Source organism: Corythoichthys intestinalis, chromosome 13 (assembly GCF_030265065.1).
Source record: "Corythoichthys intestinalis isolate RoL2023-P3 chromosome 13, ASM3026506v1, whole genome shotgun sequence".
Taxonomy (NCBI): domain Eukaryota; kingdom Metazoa; phylum Chordata; class Actinopteri; order Syngnathiformes; family Syngnathidae; genus Corythoichthys; species Corythoichthys intestinalis.
Genome location: NC_080407.1, coordinates 49,437,436 through 49,452,059, shown reverse-complemented (window position 1 = coordinate 49,452,059; position 14,624 = coordinate 49,437,436). Strand labels below are relative to the sequence as shown.

General features: G+C 40.7%; 2 protein-coding genes across 4 annotated transcripts in view; one reads left to right on the top strand and one right to left on the bottom strand.

Moving 5' to 3' along the window:
• The window catches only part of LOC130927750 (leucine-rich repeat and fibronectin type-III domain-containing protein 4-like), a 58,058-nt gene extending 45,172 nt beyond the window's left edge, over positions 1–12,886 (top strand). Inside the window, exon 8 of the mRNA XM_057853744.1 lies at positions 8,990–12,886. Coding sequence (XP_057709727.1) covers positions 8,990–10,256 — 1,267 coding nt within the window. The 3' untranslated portion in view covers positions 10,257–12,886. The remainder of the gene's footprint in view (positions 1–8,989) is intronic.
• Positions 1–14,624, bottom strand: part of LOC130927749 (pyruvate carboxylase, mitochondrial-like) — a 292,766-nt gene that overhangs the window by 122,416 nt on the left and 155,726 nt on the right. The gene's annotated exons all lie outside the window — the stretch shown is intronic.

Here is a 14,624-nt window from a genome sequence, read left to right as displayed (position 1 = left end):
AGTGTCATGTCACAATTATGACTGTCTTATGACAGTTATGAGGCCACTCTCCAATAAAATGATACCGATGCGGACTTGACATAAATGAAGTTAGTGACAAAATTTGCCGGATAACACATAATAACATCTGTCAATCATTCATGAATTCTCATGACACTGCCATGTCATAATTATGACTGTCTTATGACAGTCATGATGCCAGTGTCAAATATAGTGTTACCAATGAGAACTGGATATAAATGGCGTTAGTGATACAATTTGCCAGATGACACTTCATGACATAAGCATTCATTCATCCTCATGACAGTGTCATATCATAATTATGACTGTGTTATGACAGTCATACGATGCCACTGTCAAATAAAGTGTTACCAATGCGAACTGGACATAAATGCAGTGACAAAATTTGCCCGATGACACTTAATGATATCTGTCATAGCCATTCCTTCATCCTCATGACAGTGTCATATCATAATTATGACTGTGTTATGACAGTCATACGATGCCACTGTCAAATAAAGTGTTACCAATGCGAACTGGACATAAATGGAGTGACAAAATTTTCCAGATGACACTTAATGACATCTGTCATAGTCATTCATTAATCCTCATGACGGTGTCATGTCACAATTATGACTGTGTTATGTCAGTCTTATAACGATTATGATGCCACTCTCCATTAAAATGTTACCGATGCGGACTTGACATAAATGAAGTTAGTGACAAAATTTGCTGGATAACACATAATGACATCTGTCAATCATTCATTAATTCTCATGACACTGTCTTATGACAGTTATGATGCCACTGTCAAATATAGTGTTACCAATGAGAACTGGATATAAATGGCGTTAGTGACACAATTTGCCAGATGACACTTCATGACATCTGTCAATCATTAATTTCTCCTCATGACAGTGTTGTGGTAGTTAAAACGGGAAATTGACATTGAAAACCTACTGATGGCAATTGACGGCAATTCGAATCGATGTATTCTGAGTCACTCCTATAGGTCGCCATTTGACACGCGTCTCATTTTCTACCTCGCCTGTGAGAACACACCGACAACTGTGATAGTATGCGCATTTCAGTGAATTGTGTCGAAACGTTTGGCGTGGAAAACAGCAATACCAGTGATTCAGTGGCTGTTGAAAGCACGAGGAGGATAAAAGCAGTGATATAGGGATGGGGAGATATAAGATGGAGGTATAGAGAGCAGCCAGGAGAGAGAAGGGAGGAGACATGACCTTGGTTGTTAAATAATGGGACGCGTGGCTGTAGCGGCGGCTAATGGAGATGTAGCGCGATGTCTGTGTGTGTTGCGGTAGGCGAGAGAAGCCATCAGGTTCGGAGGGTCCGGAAGAAAAATAGCTTGGAGGTGAGACACAATGACATAGGTTGTTTTTTTCTAAAAAGTACCAAAAGAACTGGAATAAATAATGTAATTTTCAGACTATAAAGCACAGATGACTATAAGCCGCCACCCACCAAATTTGACACAAAAACGACATTGTTCATAGATGAGCCACACTGGACTATAAACTGCAGCTGTCCTCAATTTATTATGGGATATTTACACCAAAAGATATTAACGGGTATCACTTTATTTGAAAGTGGCATTATAAGACTGACATAAGATTAAATGAAGTTTTGAACCAATTGGCTGCAAAACTTCAAGAAGCTTCATTTGGCCATCACTGCTCCCTTGGGGGAGACTGTTAATCTCTGTTGTCAATACTGTTGTCATCCAACATGCCTCCTAGCATGCATTGCAGCGTTACAGATGTAAATAACAATCAACAGTTATGTTCTGCGCTAATTATTTCTTCAGTTACTGTTCTAGTTGTTTCATTAATTGCTAGTTATTGTATTTTGGTAACACATTTGACAGTGTTGCCATAAGAGCATCATAATTAAGACATCAAACTGCCATGAGCATTAATAAATGACGTAACACTTTATAATAACTATCCGTTTTACCATTAGTAAACTGCTGATTAATGATTTATTGTTGATTTGTGAAGTATTTGTTAACAGTTTGTTAAGCATATACAGGGTGTTCTTAACCTGAAACAGTTTGTGTAGGAACGTTTCAAGATTTTGTGTGTAACGTTCGGCATTTCTATCTTTTCAGGTTAAGAAATGCCGTTCACTTCAAAAGAAAAGGCATTTTGATAAGGCATTTGGCAGGCAGCGCTCATGTTGCACATTTATGAAAATCTGCCATAGACCCAACAAATATTGTACTTTTCTTTGTATATTTAACCAATAAAACTTATGAACTTCAACATAAAGTGTATATAGTTTTATTAAGATCCATCAACTAGCATGGGGATTTGGAATGGGGTCAGCCATATTGGAACACCCTGTAAATGCTTAACAAACTGTTAACAAATACTTCACAAATCAACAATAAATCATTTATCAACAGTTTACTAATAATCTATTAACTAGTAAAACGGATAGTTATTATAAAGTGTTACCATAAATGCTTATAATAGATGTCATTTAGTGTTATCGGGCAAATTATCTTACTTTTGAATGGATGTAAATGATCCAAGATGGACATAAATGGAGTTTATGGCACTTAATGACATCTTTCGTAAGCACCCATGATAATATCATGTCAAAATTATGACGGTCGTATGGCAGTCTTATGACTACGCTGTGAAAAAAAGTATTAGTTATTAACGCAAATGAATCAACAAATGAGACGCACTGGACCATTAAGCCAGACGATTCAAAATGATGGGAAAAAGTAGTGTCTTATAGTCCGAAAATTACGGTAACTAAATTACTGGTTTGAGGCATAAACAGTAATTAAATTACTTTTTCAAGTAATCTGTGACTGTCAGTTTATTGTAGGTTCGCGTCATTTTTTAGATAAAAGCATGAACCTCCGCTGTCACCACTGTTGTCGTCCAACATGCCTCCTAGCATGCATTGCAGCCCCCCAAATATAAATAAAAATTAAAATTCAGGTTATGCGCTAATTATTTCCTCAGTTACTGTTCCAGTTGTTTCATTACTTGCTACATATGGTATTATGGTAACACATTTGTCAGTGGTGCCATAAGACTATCATAAGACCATCATAGTTATGACATGACACTGCCATGAGCATTCATGAAAGCTTATGACAGATTGTGTCAATTATCTCACTTTTGAATGGATGTAAAAGATCCAAGATGGACATAATTGGATTTAGTGGCATTATTTGCCGGATGACACTTAATGACATCTGTCATAAGCATTCATTAATGCCCATGATAAAGTCATGTCATTATTATGACGGTCTTATGGCAGTCTTATGATGACACAGTCAAATAAAGTGTGAGCTATTAATTCAAATAAATCAACACATAAGATGCACTGGGCTATAAGCCAGAGGATTCAAAATGAAGGGAAAAAGTAGCGACTTTTTGAAAATTACTGTAACTAAATTACTGTTTCGAGGCGTAAACAGTAATTAATTTACTATTTCAAGTAATCTGTGACTCTCAGTTGGTTTATTGTAGATTTGTGTCATTTTTAGGATAATAGCATGAACCTCAGCTGTCAGCACTGTTGTCGTCCAACATGCCTCCTAGCATGCATTGCAGCACTACAGATGTAAATGTCAAAATTCATGTTCTGCACTAATTATTTCTTCAGTTACTGTTCCAGTTGTTTCATTAATTGCTAGTTATGGAATTTGGTAACACTATTTGACAGTGGTGCCATAAGACTGTCATAAGACCATCATAATTATGACTTGACACTGCCATGAACATTAATGAAAGCTTCTGACGGATGTCATTTTGTGTCAATTATCTCACTTTTGAATGGATGTAAAAGATCCAAGCTGGACATAAATGGAGTTAGTGGTATAATTTGCCAGATGACACTTAATGACATCTGTCATAAGCATTCATTAATGCCCATGATAGTGTCATGTCATAATTATGACGGCTAAGTGTTACCTAATAACCTAAATAAATCAACAAATATATCGCACTACACTATAAGCAGCCGGATTCTAAATGAAGGAAAAAAGTAGCAGCTTGTAGTCCAAAAATTACAGTAACTAAATTACTTTTTTGAGGCATAAACAGTAATTAAATTATTATTTCATGTAATCTGTGACTGTCGGTTGGTTTATTGTAAGTTTGCGTCATTTTTAGGAGAAAAGCATGAAACTCTGCTGTCAACACTGTTGTCGTCGAACATGCCTCCTAGCATGCATTGCAGTGCTATAGATGTAAATATCAAAATTAGTTGCCTGTGCTAATTATTTCTTCAGTTACTGTTCTAGTTGTTTCATTAATTGCTGGTTATGGTATTTTGGTAACATATTTAACAGTGGTGCCATAAGACCATCATAATTGTGACTTGACACTGCGATGAGCATTAATAAATGCTAAAAAGATATGTAATTTAGTGTTATGCGGCAAATATCTCACTTTTGAATAATCGAAAAAGATCTGGGATGGACATAAATGGAGTTAGTGACAATTTGCCAGATGGCACTTAATGACATCTGTCATAAGCATTCATTAATGCCCATGATGATGTCATGTCATAATTATGACAGTCTTATTGCAGTCTTATGACGCCACTGTTGCGTCATTTTTAGGATAAAAGCATGAATCTCTGCTGTCAACACTGTTGTCGTCCAACATGCCTCCTAGCATGCATTGCAGTGCTACAGATGTAAATAACAGTGAAAATTCATGTTCTAGCTATTTCTTCAGTTACTGTTCCAGTTGTTTCATTAATTGCTAGTAATAGTATTTTGGCAGCATATTTGACAGTGGTGCCACAAGACTGTCGGTTGGTTTATTGTAGGTTCGTGTCATTTTTAGGATAAAAGCATGACCCTCTGCTTTCAACACTGTTGTCGTTCAACATTCCTCCTAGCATGCATTGCAGCAGATGTTAAATAACAATGAAAATTGATGTTCTGCACTAATTAGTTATTCAGTTGCTATTCCAGTTGTTTCATTAATTGCTAGTTATCGTATTTAGGTAGCATATTTGACAGTTGTGCCATAAGACTGTCATAAGACCATCATAATTATGACTTGACACGGCCATGAGCATGAATAAATGCTTCTAACAGATGTCATTTACTGTTATCCGGCAAAGTATATCACTTTTGAAGAAATGTAAAAGATCCGAGCAGGACATAAATAGCGTTAGTGGCATAATTTGCTGAATGACACTTGATGACTTCTGTCAAAAACCTTCATTAATACCCATGATAGTGTCGTGTCATAATTATGACAGTCTTATGATGAAGCTGTGAAATAAAGTGTTACCTGTTAACCCAAATAAATTTGCAATGCACTGGACTGTAAGCCACAGGATTCAAAATGAGGGAAAAAGTAGCAATTTTAGTCCGAAAATTACGGTAATCTGGAACAATAATTATGAATAAAACGATAAGAAAAACGACTTAAGGATTCACTTAAGGTGTGTGCGCTTGTCCCACTTTCGCATGCATAGAAATCAGGGATGCTTATTTTAATCCACACCACAAACACATTCGGCACGGTAAGGGAGGCTCGCGCAGAATACAAATGGAGTGGCGCTTGTAAAGACTTTCTAACGCAGTCCTCGACATTTCATGTTTTTCCGGACACTTGGCGGCCACTTTTTGCCCCCGTGTCGGCTCTGCGGCAGTATTTGCACGACTGTGTTAATCATGCGACCGATGCCAGCTGATGTCGCATGAGGCAATTCTTTTCGCTTCAAGTGCCGCACTATTTGGGCCAAGTAATGAACCTTCGCCATGGCAACACAGAGATTGCTCCCAGTTCATAAGTGGATTTTTGTCAGCGTTAGATGCCAATCTACGGTGACTTCATTATATCTAGACATGGCCACTTTGACAAGGAAGCGCTGTGGTTTAGTATGCGACCGGACCGGTGATTGATTTGGTACATGTGTGCGAAGTGATGCCATACAAAACTAAAGATGAAACAACATGTGCCCACACATACGGTTGAAAGCAGAGGCCAAAGTCATTCCCGTCTGTAAGAGACACTTGAGTTGTACTTCACTCTCCTACGCACATAAACATTTCATGCTTTTATCCTAAAAATGATATAAAACTACAATAAACCACCTCACAGTTGGCTAGCTTTGCCGCAAATAAGCCACAATTGTTCTGTTTTACCAAAATATGTTCCTAGAAACACATAAAATATTGCCATTGGTTTAAAAATCTATAATACCTGTATTTAGTACCTGTTTTGACCTACGGAGGGCGCCATGTTTTATGCGCGCAATGGACACTTGGTGTGATGATGTAGTTTGTGACAGGACGAACACTACCGGTGTTCTGCAGTTCCCAACACATGCGCACATCGGTTAAAAACGTTTTTATTGAGTCTTATTACCTTTTCACATGTGTTTTCTTGTGTTAGCTTTAAAGCAGATTTTTGATCTGTTGACCACATTAGCATAATTAAAACACCCTTTTTTATATTATAACATTAGCAGTACGTTTTTTCTTAAGGCAACTTTAGTACAGTGGTATGAAAAAGTATCTGAACCTTTAGGAATTTCTCACATTTCTGCATTAAATTATCAAATGTGAGCTGATCTTTGTCAAAATCACACAGATGAAAAAAACGTCTGTTTTAACTAAAACCACCCAAACATTTATAGGTTTTCATATTTTAATGTGGATAGCATGTAAAAAATGACCAAAAATATTTATATATATATATATATATATATATATATACATATACACATTTTTTTAAAATTATTTAATGTATATTTAATGGAAAAAAATAAGTGATCCCTCTCCCTAAAGAGACTTAAAGAGCAATTGAAACCAATTTTTACCAAACAATTTTAAGTCAGGTGTGTGCCCAATCACTGATGTGTGGTTTAAAGCTGCCCTGCCCAATATAAAACACACACCTAGAAAGAATTGTCTTGATGAGAGCCATTGTCTGATGTGCATCATGGCTCAGTCAAAAGAGAGAGACCTGCGATCAAGGAATGTTAATTTCTATAAAGCTGGAAAAGAACACAAAACCATCTGTAAAAGTCGATGTTCATCATTCGACAGAGAAGTTGTCTACAAATGGAGAGAGTTTGGCACTGTTGCTTCTCTCATAAGGAGTGGCTGTCCACCAAAGATGATGCCAAGAGTTCAGTGCAGAATATTCAGAGAGGTAAAAAAGAACCATAGAGTGTCTTCTAAAGACTTACAGAAATCACTAGCACAGTCCAATATCTGTGCACACATCAACTAAATGTAAAACTATGGCCAATAATGGTGTTCATGGGAGGACTATACAGAGGTAGCTGTGAACAAAAAAAAAACATTGTTGCTCGTTTAATATTTACAAAAAGGTACTTGGACACTCCGCAGATGTTTTGGCAAGGAAAAATGGAACAGCTCACCAACATCAACACCTCATCCCCACTGTGAAGCATGGTGGAGGGATCATCATAATTTGGGGCTGTTTTGTTACTTCAGGGCCTGGACAACTTGTAACCATTAATGAAAGAATGAATTCAAAAGTTTATCAGGCTGTTTTGCAGGAAAACTTAGGCCGTCTGTCAGACAGTTTAAGCTAAAAACTCAAACACAGAAATAAATCAACTTCAGAATGGTTTCAGAAGAACAAAATACACGTTCTGGAGTAGCCAAGTCAAAGTCCAGACTTGAACCCCATTGAGATGCTGTGGTATGACCTAAAGAGAGAGATTCATGCCAGATATCCCAGGAATCTGACTGAACTACAGCAGTTTTGAAGATAACAATAGATAAATAAGAGTCTGGTTGTGGTTATTGCTGCCAAAAGGGGGGACCACAAAATATCAAATGTGATGGTTCAGTGACTTATTTTTCCTCCTTCTGTCATTGTTTGCATACTATCCTTATTAAAATATAAAAAAAAAACTATAAATGTTTGGGTGGTTTTAGTTGAAGCAAACGCTTTTTTCATCTGTGTGATTTTGACAAAGATCAGATCATATTTGATGTTGATTTTATGCAGAAATGCAAGAAATTCCAAAAGGTTCAGATACTTTTTCATACCATTGTATGTTTCGTCTGTATGCATCTAAACAAAACAAACCGAAAGCGCACGGTCGTACTTTGGGTGTCACATTCGTGTCTTGTAGGACGTTTCGCCGGTGTAGCACATTCTGGCAGAACACCGGTTTTGTCCTATTTTCATCTCGTCTCGTCCCGTCTTTCCGGTTAATTTTGCTTTTGCTGCTCGTTTTGTGAAATATTTACAGGTTCAAATTGAAATGGCTGAACAGATGACATGTTTATGTTGCTACAGCCATACTCCGGAAGCCCGGCAGCGTAACCCAGTGACGTCACCGCCCTGCAACGTCAACAACAATGGCGACCAACAAGTTAAACTAATTTAACAAATTGTATAAAGACAAAAACAAGACAGTTTTAACTCATAATAACGTTTATCACTACTACAAATCTTTCTATTCGTGGTTCCCTTTAACAAATTGCCTGACATTTACCACAACAGACATCCAATTCATATCGACTGGGAGGTGGTGAATGAACAAGAAAAAAAAAAAAAAAAAAGAACAATTCTTACTCTAACAAGCGCTTGCTGATTCCACATTTCCGGTAGCTAACAACAACACTGCCCTGTGGCGCTACATTGACACATTTAACAGCCATTCCACTTTGTCAAAAGCCTCAAAATGCCTCAGCATTACTGTAATCTTGCTAACACCTAAAATGGCCTCTTAAGAAGTGCGGCGGTCCACAAAATGGCCTGACATTCACTTCTCCAGGCAATTCGAGTGCAAGTGGCGCACCAACACCCTCGCGCGCAGACAGTCCTCTTTTCATGCTCCCAGGGTGCACGGCTCGTCAATAGCCTCATTTTCCCTTTGTGCTGTATTCACTCGTGGGCCATTTCACTCTCCTTGCCCCAGGTTCTCGCCATATGTAACATTTTCTATCAGTCCACAAGAGTCTTAACTGTTTTATATCTTGTTTCAGGATCCTGCCGTCCACCAGCGACCGCTTCCTGTTGAAGAACCTGGTCTCCGGGGTGGATTATAACTTGTGCGTGCTGGCCATTTTTGACGACTCCATCACAGCGCTGGCGGCGACCAAAATCCTGGGCTGCACCACCTTCTCCACCAAGGACGTTTACCCTGCTTGCAGCTCTCTGCAGGCTCACTTCTTGGGAGGAACCCTGACTATTTTAGTAGGCGGCGTGGTGGTGGTAACCCTCCTGGTGTTCACCGTCGCCTTGATGGTTCGCCATCGGGTGTGCGACCATTCAGACCACGCGCTTTGTCGCAACGGCAATGCGGAGGCAGGAGTCGGCATCTGCGGTCAGGGGGTCGGGGTGCCGGCCCGGGATAAAGCGGGAGATGCCGGCGGGTGCTACCAGGCCAACGGGTCTGGCGACATGATGATGGTAGTCCTACCTAACGGTCTGCCTTCTAAGAGAACGGGAGAAAGCGAGAAGGAGAAGGAGCCGGCCGATTGCGCTTCTCCTCTGCCGCCAAAACTTCCCCCGAAGCCGAGGTTCAAGCCAAAAGTCAATTTGGAGCAGTTCCTTTCAGCTGGAGGTGTGGTTTCCACCATGGCGGGTACGGGAGGAGAGATGGCCTTGGTGGTGCGGCAGAGGAAGCTGGACAAAGCGCCGCCGTACAGTGCGGAAACACTTCTGGACTATCCGCCCTCTATCTCGTCCACCCTGCCGCGCCAGTCGCGCTTTAGGGAAAGCCCCAAACCTCGCTTGGAGCGAGAGCTGACCACCCGTGCCAGCTTCTCCCTGGCGGCACCCCTGAGAGACTCCGATATGCTGACCTGGAGGATTAATTCACCCGGAAGGGACAAATGGAATTCCTCCCAGGCTTATCAGAGCCCTGTTTCCCCTCTCGACCCCGCCCGCGGGACAGTCAGCAAGCGCCGCCACTCGCTGGACATGGGCTCCTCTGTCGCCCTCGCGACCGACGCGGCCGCGTCCGTGGCTAAACGCTACGGCGCCATCAGCTACGCCAAACGGCTCAGCGTCATCTGGACCAGGCGAAGCCAGTCGCTTCACGGAATGCTGGTTCAATGCGCGTCCAACGCTAGCACCGGCTCCTCCAACACCAGCGACGAGGGCGAGCGCGCCGGGCCGTTCGGGTGCGATTTTCAACGCGGATACATCCACGCTTACAACACCACCAACTCCAACTCGAACACCGCCGGAAGAGAGAAAAGCAAAAGCGGAAGGCGCGCGGACGAGCTGGAGGAAAGCGTCGTGTAGAATGTCAGCAGAGAGCGGCCGACGCTAATGACAGAAGGAAGATTGTATTTAACGTGAAATGGATTTCCATATAAAAACCATCATACAGCTTTGGAAGTTCTGGCCTTGACACAAAAGTTCCGAGTCGACAAAAGTAAACAATCCGAGGGATAGAGCTCAGCGGGGATCGAGGAAAAGCCTCGACACTAATAGAACCTGCTTCGTCCCACGCAGCAACACAAAGGTTTGCACTGGATCAAGTACCATCACAGCACTGGATCAACACAGCAGGGGGTTGTGGGAGGGCAAAAAAAAATGACTTTTTCCAAATGGTTTTCGGACTCAGCCAGACAAAGAATGTGACTTCTACGCGTCCTCCACGGCTGAACTTTGGCCAGCCGTGCCTTGGGATTATAGGAGCATAAATAAAGAGTCGGGCGCCCGCCACGAGCCGTCGATGCGTGTCGGCGCGTTATTAAACAACGGCGGTCGATACGGATTACAAAAATGGACGATGGAACTTTTCCCGGTGACGAGAACCTGCTCTGCTGTTTCTGGTGTGCATGCAAAGGAAGCATCACGGACAGGATGTGTCACTGTGCCTGTTTGTTTGTGTGCGCATATGTGAGGAGTTTTCCAGTCGAGCACCTCTGTTCCCGTCACACGTGGTTGTTTTCTCGCAAAATGAAGGATTCGGATTAGGAAAGAGAGGCAGCGAGAACCAAAAGTGGTATTTGCTATGTGGCAAAATGGATTTTGCCATGTGGCATTTTTTTGCCATGTGGCATTTTTCCGGCCATGTGGCGAATTTGATTTTGCATTGTGGCATTTCCTTGCCATGTAGCAAAATAGATTCTGCCATGTGGCATTTTTTTTTTGCCATGTGGCAAAATGGATTTTGCCATGTGGCATTTTTTTGCCATGTGGCATTTTTTCTACCATGTGGCAAAATTGATTTTGCCATGCGCCATTTTTTCTACCATGTGGCAAAATTTATTTTGCCATGTGGCATTTTTTTGCCATGTGGCATTTTACCTGCCATGTGGCAAAATTGATTTTGCACTGTGGCATTTCCTTGCGATTGGCAAAATGGATTTTGCTCTACTGCGTTTTTTTTTTTTTTTGCCATGTGGCAAAATAGATTTTGCCATGTAGCATTTCTTTTGCAATGTTGCAAAATTGATTTTGACATGTGGCATTTTTCTTGCCATATGGCAAAAGTGATTTTACATTGTGGCATTTCCTTGCCATGTAGCAAAATGGATTCTGCCATGTGGCATTTTTTTGTCATGTGGCATGTTTTTTCCATGTGGCAAAACTGATTTTGTCATGTGGTATTTCTTTTGCAATGTTGCAAAATTGATTTTGCCATGTGGCATTTCTTTTGCCATGCGGCATTTTTCTTGCCTTATGGCAAATTTGATTTTGCACTGTGGCATTTCTTTGCCTTGTGGCAAAATGGATTTTGCCATTTGGCATTTTTTTCTATGTGGCATTTTTTTCTACCATGTGGCAAAATTAATTTTGCCATGTGGCATTCTTTTTTGCCATGTGGCATTTTTCATGCCATGTGGCATTTTCTTTTGCCATGTGGCATTTTTCTTACCATTTGGCAAAATTGATTTTGCCATGTGGCATGTTTTTGCCATGTGGCATTTTTTTTGCCATGTGGCAAAATTGCTTTTGCCATGTGGCATTTTTCTGCCAAGTTGCATTTTTCTACTATGAGGCAAAATTGATTTTGCCATGTGGCATTTTTTCTACCATGAGGCAAAACTGATTTTGCCATGTGGCATTTTTTCTACCATGTGGCAAAATGGATTTTGTCATGTGACATTTTTTGGGGGGGTATGTGGCAAAATGGATTTTGGTTTGTGGCGTTTTTTCACATCCATGCCATTGACGGTCATGCACGTCCAAATTTTCCATCCATTTTAAAAGGTAGAAAAATGTGTGGCTGTGTTTTTTGGCCATCCACTTACCATTACAGCACATTCAACGGCCACCCAAGTCAGGCTACGGCATTGACAAAATTGCTATGGTATGGCAAAATCCGATTTGCCACGTGGCAAAAAAAATGCCACATAGCAAAAAAAAAAAAAAAAAGACAAATGGCAAATATTACTTTTGGTTCTCGGCCCTGCTGATAGGAAAAGCGACACTGAATCTATCACAATTTTTGCAGTCTGGACTGAAAGTCATCATATGAACTATAGAGATGTTTTTTGTTACTTGGTGGCACACAAACACTCCATCTAAATGGCAAACGAGAGAGAAACCAATCAGTCAGAAGTTAACGAGTACATATATATGGTATATGGATATACTGTATATATATACACATCGAAATAATTGTATTTGTTGCACTATGTGTTTCTCTTCTTCGGAATTCTCCGGGAATTACGTCAAGATTAAAAAAAAAAAGTGACACTATTGTGACACAAGGACGACTTTGTCATCTTGTAGGCATTCAATAAAAGATCAAAAGCAAAGTACACAAAGTGCAAAACACAAAGGGAGATTCCTTTGAAAATAAATATGAGATAAATGCTAACTTTTAAACATTACTGTTGTTCCCTTGCTTTATTTCGTTTTGCCAAAGTCTATATTGTTCTCTTGAAATGATATGAATAAAAACTGTATGTACCGAACATGGACTCTCTCATCAACATGCCAAGGAAGACGCATTTAGCAACAGTGGTGGATGAAGTGCTCTTCTTTTTTTTCTTTTTTTTTTAATATACTTAAGTACAGATATAGGGGCAAAGGAAAATCACCGGTAAAAATCGAGTGATCCCTCGTCTTTCACGGTTAATGAGGACCAGACCCCGCCACGAAAAGAGAAAAACCGTGAAGTAGCGCTACCCCAATATAATGTTCAATGTATTTATTGAAATTTAGCATTGGAAAGAGATACATATGAGACGTTTTTTCCTCTTTTTTTCCCCGAAATTCCAAAACAATAAAAAATGCACATATTTTAATGAATGATTTTTAAGCACTACAAACTGCAATTTCTTGAGAAATTACTACGGGGCTTTGCTTTTTGGAGATATAGCTCTTAGCCCCGCCCAGGTTGGTTTGGGGACATTTCGAGGACAATCTCAGGACACTTCCCGTTGATTTGGAGACATTTGGGGGACACGTCCTATTGATATCTGGTCATTTTCTGTTGATTTGGGGTCAATGTTTGTTTTTTTTTGCCATTGAAAATGAATGGGAAATTTGGACTTCCATGGCCGTCAATGGAGTCACACTACCCTACTTCCCGTGCCACTGTCTGGCAACAAATGAACATTCAAATGGATGGGGCGTCTACTTGTGACAAACTCAATTAAATTCACAACAAAAGGATGCCACATGACCAAACGTTAATGGAGGCCTTCTGCCCATAGCCAAACCGAGATTGGGAGCGTGACAGCTACAGTCATCGTGACGCTTGCTGAATGAGCAACCACGCTCAGGATGCATCAGTCAAAGCTGAGCGACAACTAATTTGGCATCGCGAAAGAAAATATTCCAAAACAGGGAGTTATTAAAGAAAAATCGAGTGATGATAACAGGATGAAGTGAAATAAGAGGAGGACGCAGCAATGCGGATTGCGTGCAAGCGATTCTTCCGTGCCGGGAACAGAACATGTTTAAAGCGTCCGATTGTGATGTTGCTTCCAGGGAGGTTATTACGACATTCTGCACTTAAGATCAGCAGGCAGGCAGGCAGAAGTGGAAGAGACACAGAAGGAAAAAACAGTGGAGGGATGTCAGGGTTTATCTTAGTGGGGCACTCCAGTGATTGAGTACCCATAATGCACCCAGGGCCGGTTGTAGGCAAGCATGCATGAGGGGGAAGTCAGTAATGTATAGGGGGCGTCATATTTACAAATCATGCTCCAGTACGTTTCTCTTTGTGAGATGCAGCAAGCTGGAGTGGAAAACAAGAAGGGTGAGTAATTAAAAGCCGTTGCAATTCAATGAAACAAAGCAGTGCAGAACTATAGTCTGGGGCGGGGCTTTACGCATGGGTCAGTTAAACACCGGTCATTTGTCTTCAGCAGAGGTGTAGCAAGGGTCCCCGGGGAACCCAGGCAACAAGCAACATGGGGCCCTTCGAGCATGTGCAAGTAAGGGGGACAGTTGGACTTGGAGCTATAGAAGAAAGAGTAGCAACACAAAAATATCACCATCGGATGCGGAGGTATATACCTTTGTGTAAAATCAGTAGTTAGATTGGCCCTACGACCCACCAAATTCAAATTATTCCGTAAAAACCAGTGATTGGTGGACTAACAACCGAATTGTTTAAGATTATTTTAGGTGCATATATGTTATATTTTTCTTATAGAGTGCTTGACGAGGAATACGACTGACCCATTAATAGACTTTTTGGGT